The 6,000-nt window shown below is 42.0% G+C and overlaps 1 protein-coding gene across 1 annotated transcript in view; it reads right to left on the reverse strand.

The window, feature by feature from the left end:
- Positions 1-4,828, reverse strand: part of Meikin (meiotic kinetochore factor) — a 119,347-nt gene extending 114,519 nt beyond the window's left edge. The window contains exons 1-5 of the mRNA XM_076857607.2: positions 4,689-4,828; positions 2,987-3,171; positions 2,730-2,820; positions 2,229-2,316; positions 504-564 (exon numbers count right to left, since the gene is read on the reverse strand). Coding sequence (XP_076713722.2) covers positions 504-564; positions 2,229-2,316; positions 2,730-2,820; positions 2,987-3,171; positions 4,689-4,828 — 565 coding nt within the window. The remainder of the gene's footprint in view (positions 1-503; positions 565-2,228; positions 2,317-2,729; positions 2,821-2,986; positions 3,172-4,688) is intronic.
- Between the last annotated feature and the right edge of the window lie 1,172 nt (positions 4,829-6,000).

Genomic DNA, 6,000 nt, shown 5'->3' on the forward strand with positions numbered 1-6,000 from the left:
CAATATCTTTGACATGGACTACAAAGCTATACAAAGTCGGTAGTTGTCCTATAGTCTTGTAATCACATTTCCATCTACTGACCGTCTTTCAGTTCACTGAACACATAATGCTCAGTCCCATGGTAAGGTCTTTGCAAATGTTGTTCCCTTTGCCTTGATTTCTCTTTACTCGTCACTTTGCATAGTAAATTTCTACCCTCCTTCCTTTAGATCTCAATTCAATTGCCATTTCCTCAAGGAAACATTCCCTAATTTAACTAAATTCAATGAATTACACTCAAGTCAATCTCCCTTTTGTAACACTAATCAAAATAACAATTTCATATTCACTGGTATGTGCTTGTAGGCTTTGGGGATGAGGTCTAGAGTACAATCAGAAGGATTTAAACTGGGCAAGGGGAAAGATATGTTCCCCTGAAATAGAAAGCTGAAGAGAGATACAAATGAATGCTGATTAGAAGGAAAGACAGAAAGCAAAAGGTGTTTATATCTAATAATCTTACCTGATATTAGTTCACTATTAGATGAACTACTATCAACCTGGAGGTCCTCAGTCACTGAGTCCTATGTGGAATAAGAATAAAAGAGCATTAATTATGTGACTCAATATTTTCACATCATATTGATTTTAAACATGAAAAACTAATGTCAATTTTGTATATTAGTTTCATATGTATAACAGATTCAGCTTACTGATCACAAATGTAATCCTTTATTTAATATTGTATCTAAAAATAAATATTAAACTATAATACTATGGACATATATATAGGTAATCAACAATATAGGAATCCACTTACTACTGTGAGATAAACCAGTAAATAGAAGTCAAAGGTGAATATTTTTCTGATCCCCTAAGGAGGAAAGGTTTTTTTCTCTAAATATAAAGGCAAACAAATATATTAAAAGAAAAAAATTAATAGATAAGTCTAAAATTCTATATCTAAAATTAAATACATAAACAAACATGGTAATATTTGTCATATAGGTATAAAACTATCATCAATATGCTATAAATAGATATTACACATACCAAAAAAAGAAAAACAAATGGTGAGTAACTTGAGGAAAAAGAGTACCAACTCACTAGCATTCAAAGATATGGAAAACAACTACACACACACACACACACACACACACACACACATTCAGTTTGAGTAATATGGTGCCAATTTGCCAACATGATTAAAAAAATTGTAAATACAATCCACTCTTTGACATATTGCAAAGTATTTATTTTAGTGTAAGAATTTGAGATATGTAAAAAAAAAAAAACCTTCTGTACCAGGATGTCCACTAATATCTACAATAGCAAAACCTTAGAAATAATCTCAATCTCCAACAAATTACAGTATATGTATCTATCCATAAGACAAAACACTAAGACACTAAAAATCATTTTTGAAGACTATTTAATGTTAAGGGAATATATACAAAAGCATAAAAATTTATAAAATGTTTAAAAACACACAGAATAAAAGCAGAAAAATATAAAATTTTGAAGAAACTTTAAAATATTTTTTCATAGTATAAATCATCTACAAGGAACACTTTGTTGTATGCTGTTAAAATATGAGGTAAAAGAGTTTAAAAAAGAAAAAAGCCTTAGGTAGAAGCTGATATCTCCAAGTCATGCTACAGAGGAATATGTAAGCTAAAAATACGGGATTTGATAATCACGTTGAATGCTAATGTCAGATAAGTCACAATTCATTTTTAAAAGTCAAGTTTCCCCAAACTACTGCTATACAACTATAAAATATTGTACAGAATCCACATTAAGTACACCAAGAGTTTATATAGTCTATGAATGAATGTTAGACTGCTCTGTAACATATTGAACTCTTGGTAATAAATCATGTTTCTAATGGTTAATAGAAAGTCAAATGGAAACCATGAAAATGGCTTTAAAATGTCAAAGTGCTACCCAAACATAAAGAAATCATTAAACAACATTTTGAATCTGTCACACAGAAAACAAGCCATAAATATATTTCTCCAATACGTGTTAAAGAAAGAAAAAATGAAAGTGAACAGCTATGAATCTACCTGAGTCAGAAACTTAAGGTCTTCTTATCTAAAAACCACACCACGCTTGATAAAAATACTAGAAAGCTATGCAGTTTCTACTGAACAAAGACCATTTTATTCTTTCATTCGGAAGGGCATTAACTACTACATGTGTGTACACTAACTGTACCCTCCCACCATAGGAGAAACATACATACACTCAATGGAGCCATCTTCTCATCCTGGGTCTCTTCTCGAGTGCTATTTTCTTTCAGGCTTGTCTCTCCTGTAATTCTTAACTGAGTGCTAACAAATAAACAACACAATGAGTTTGCACCATGTGGATTTGACTCTACCTGTCTCTCTCTTCATATTGTTCTGAACCTGAAAGGCTCTTTAAAAGCATCTTCAGGAAGAAGTAAGGACCAGGAGATTTGCACCAATACCCAAATGGCGCCACAAATACTTTCCTAGAGGTTTTACATTTCACTTGCTTTAGATAACTTGGCAAGATTTCAGCTTTCCTTTTTTTAAAACAAAATTCTTTGTGAAGTCAAATTTCTCCATCTAAGTAAAACAATATTAGAGTATTCCATTTATTCTCTTTGTTGAGTCTTAGAATGGCAGGCTACTTTGCAAAAAAAAAAAAAAAAAAAAAAAAAAAAGAACTGAGGTTTTCTAAGAAGCCAGGCGGCCTGGACTGCACCCAGACTACCCACCTTGGCAATGCAGAGCTGCTAGCTCCCTGCCTGCTCTGCTCAGTCTCTGCTATCTTCGGCAAACCGTGTTGTTTGCCTTTCCCCTTCAGGCCTGCAAGAGGGCAGCACATTTCAGGGAAAGACCTTGGCAGCCCACTCAACGGCCTGGGGGAACCCTGGGCCGGGGGCCCAGGCCTGCCGCCCTGCCCCCCACCTCCAGGGGACGCCCCGAAGCTCCCCCCGGGGTTCCATGGAAAGGACAAGCCTTGAGCCCAAACCTGGCCGGGCCTGTGTCCTCAGGGGCAGGCCTTGGTCAGGAGTCGGAGTTACATTGAGCCTCTGGCCTGCCCGCTTCTTGTAGGTGTAGACCCGTAAAGACCACAAGGCCACCCCACTCCTAGGCCTTGGGAGCCCTGGGGCCCTTGACATCCTGTCCTGCCTCGTCCTTTCCTGAGGAATCAAGCTACAGACAGAAGTACAGACCAGGCCTGCAGACCAACACTCCAAAGCCAGAGCCAAGGAGTCTCCTCCCGCCTTTTTATCTCGTTGAGGCCTGGCAGGGGCTTCTGGGAAGACGGAGGATTCGGAGGCCCCGCCCCCGGAAGCAAGCGCTGGGTCTCGGTGGGTCTCACTGCCCGGGAACCCGAGTTTGTTGGGAAAGGCTTTTTTTTAAAATCTGTGTAGGAGGTCACTCTTTTACTTTTCATTTACTCATTAGTCAGTTAGGCCCAACACGGGGTACCCATGCTTCCGCCACTCTCCTTAGCACTGCATAAGGCCTTAGTAATGGGGTTTTAGGTCTCTGGGCACATTAAGTCCAGCCAGGGAACTGCCCCATCTCAGAGCAGGAACTTCAGAGAGGAATGAGTGCACAATAAGGCGATAAGGAGCATCTGTTTGACACTTGAGAGTCTAACCAAGCCATCCAGCATACTGGATTCTCTAGGACAGAGACCCTTAGTCTGTGCCTAGAAGCTACCTCGTGGACATCTGGGCATCTTGTGGTCAAGGCAGAAGACTCCTCAGCGGCTCCCTGGCCCTTGGGGCTCAACTCAATGAGCTTCCCTTGTCTCCATAAACCCGGGTTGAACCATCTGGCTGCATCCAATAAGCATATTGCACACACAACTTTAACAAGTCTCCTTTTTTCTTAATTTTTTTTTTTCCACAGCATTGGAAAATGCAGTCTGCAGAGATAAAATTAGGAAAAGCTCAAAGATTTTTTTCTGGGATTATAAGCACATATATACCCAGTGTATTAGTAATAAAGTACTCTGAAGTTTTGTATTTAAAATTTTCTCATAGAAACATTGATGACAGTTGATTTAATATATAATTAATCATCAAAATACAATAACAAAAGAAGAAAGAACAGAGGGTAGTGTTAAGTGTAGGACAGGCTGAGTAAGCTGTCTGCAGGGCATGCCAAACAAAGTTAGCTGCAGGATGACCTGGCCAGTCAAACCCTCTGTCTGGTTCTTTATCACCTATTTGCTTCAAGCCCAAACGCCCAAGCCCGGCTCAAGGTTGAGCGCTTTGCCCCCCTGCTCAAGGCTGAACACTCAGCTTGCTGCCCAAGGCCGAACACTTAATCCCCTTGTGTGCCAACAAGGCAACTTGCAGACCCAGAGACCCCATTAGATTTGGGCTATAAAAACTCCCTCCTGCTGGGCCTCTCTCTCTTGCTCTCTGTCTCTCTTACTCTCTCTCTCTTTCTTGCTCTCTCTTTCTTGCGCACACGCACTCTCTTTCTCTTGCTCTTGCTCTCTCCCTCTCCATTTCTCCTCTTCTCTTTCCTCTTTCCTCTCTCTCTCTCTCTCTCTCCTTCTCTTTCTCTCTTTTCTCCTCTGTTGGATTGCTTCAATAAAGCTCTCTTGGTTGCTCTGAGTGTTGTGGTCACTTTTCTTTCATTGGTGTCGAAACCCAGGAGAGGGTTAAAACCCACTTTTGGGGCCCTCTTCCTTTGGAAGTGCCACTCACCAGATGACCTGAACCCATTTTCTCGACCACCAGAACTCCATCCACCACCGGCCTTCGATTGGTGAGTTTCTCCTTACTGGAGTCCTAAACCCAATGGTGGTGTCAGGAGGATTTGACTCTTTGCCCACCTTCAAGGTCATGGTGGCCCTCAGGGACTCCTTCCTTGGGCAGATTAGACTCTTGGATTCAAAATTATTCCTCTTCCCAGCTGGTAGTTTACCAGCATAGGCTTTGTTGGTCTCCCTCAAAGGACTGTGTAACCTCCAGGGACATACAACAGCGAACCAAACATCACACCCCACCCAGACCTTCACGATTTTGTTGGGTCTCATAAAGTCCTAGTCCTCACCTTCAAGACTCGGCCGCTAGAGAGATGCTTACCTTCCCCTTCCTCTCTCTTCCCCTGTCTCTGTCTTTCTCCCCTTTCCAGCCCTGGGAATATCCAGAAAGTATTCTCCAGGAGGGGTCCCGAAAAACATGGGCCAAGGTCTCCCACGGCTCCGGCTCCGTCCAGGACAAGAGCTTCGATTGTCTGTCAGGATTCGGTGACAACCAATCTCTGCAGCTCGAACCCGCCACTAAGGCACTCCTGATTTTTGGCTCTAGTGGGGACGCCCCTTTTGCCAATAAATCAGTTTCCTCCTTCTCTCCCATACTATCTTTGCGTCTCCTTCCCTCTCCCTTATACTACGTTTGCGTCTCCTTCCTTCTCCCCTATACTACGTTTGCGTGCTCTTCCCTCCTCCTTATACTACCTTTGTGACATGGGTAATGTGTCCTCTCTGCCGGTGGACTCTCCCCTACAATGACTCTTGGATAACCTCAAAACCCTCTCCTTGACACCAGACATCAAACCCCAAAAATTGATCAAATATAGCACCCAGGCCTGGTCCCACTTATCCCTTAGACAACCAAAGCAGATGGCCCCCTTTTGGGTCTCTGGATCCCTCCATTCTAAGTGGTCTCTACAATTACTGTGAGTGTTCAGAAAAATGGGTAGTGATTGCTTATGTCCAAGCTTTCTTCTTGCTTGTGCTCTCTGCAACTCTTGCAAACCTCTGCAAATTTTTCTAGCTTGCAAACCAACACCCACAACCACTGATCCCCAACTTTCTCCTCCTCTGGACTCATCCACTACTTTTGATCCTGCTGATGAACCTCCACCCTATCACCTGGCTCCAATAGATCCTCACCCTCAGCCTTCTGCCCCAGCCCCTCCACCATCTCCCCTGCCTCAATAACCTGCTTTCTCCCCTCCAATTACTAAATCAAAAACGTGCAGGACTTCCTTTCCTTAGACTGTTGCCCCATT

Source organism: Callospermophilus lateralis, chromosome 5 (genome assembly GCF_048772815.1).
Source record: "Callospermophilus lateralis isolate mCalLat2 chromosome 5, mCalLat2.hap1, whole genome shotgun sequence".
NCBI lineage: Eukaryota > Metazoa > Chordata > Mammalia > Rodentia > Sciuridae > Callospermophilus > Callospermophilus lateralis.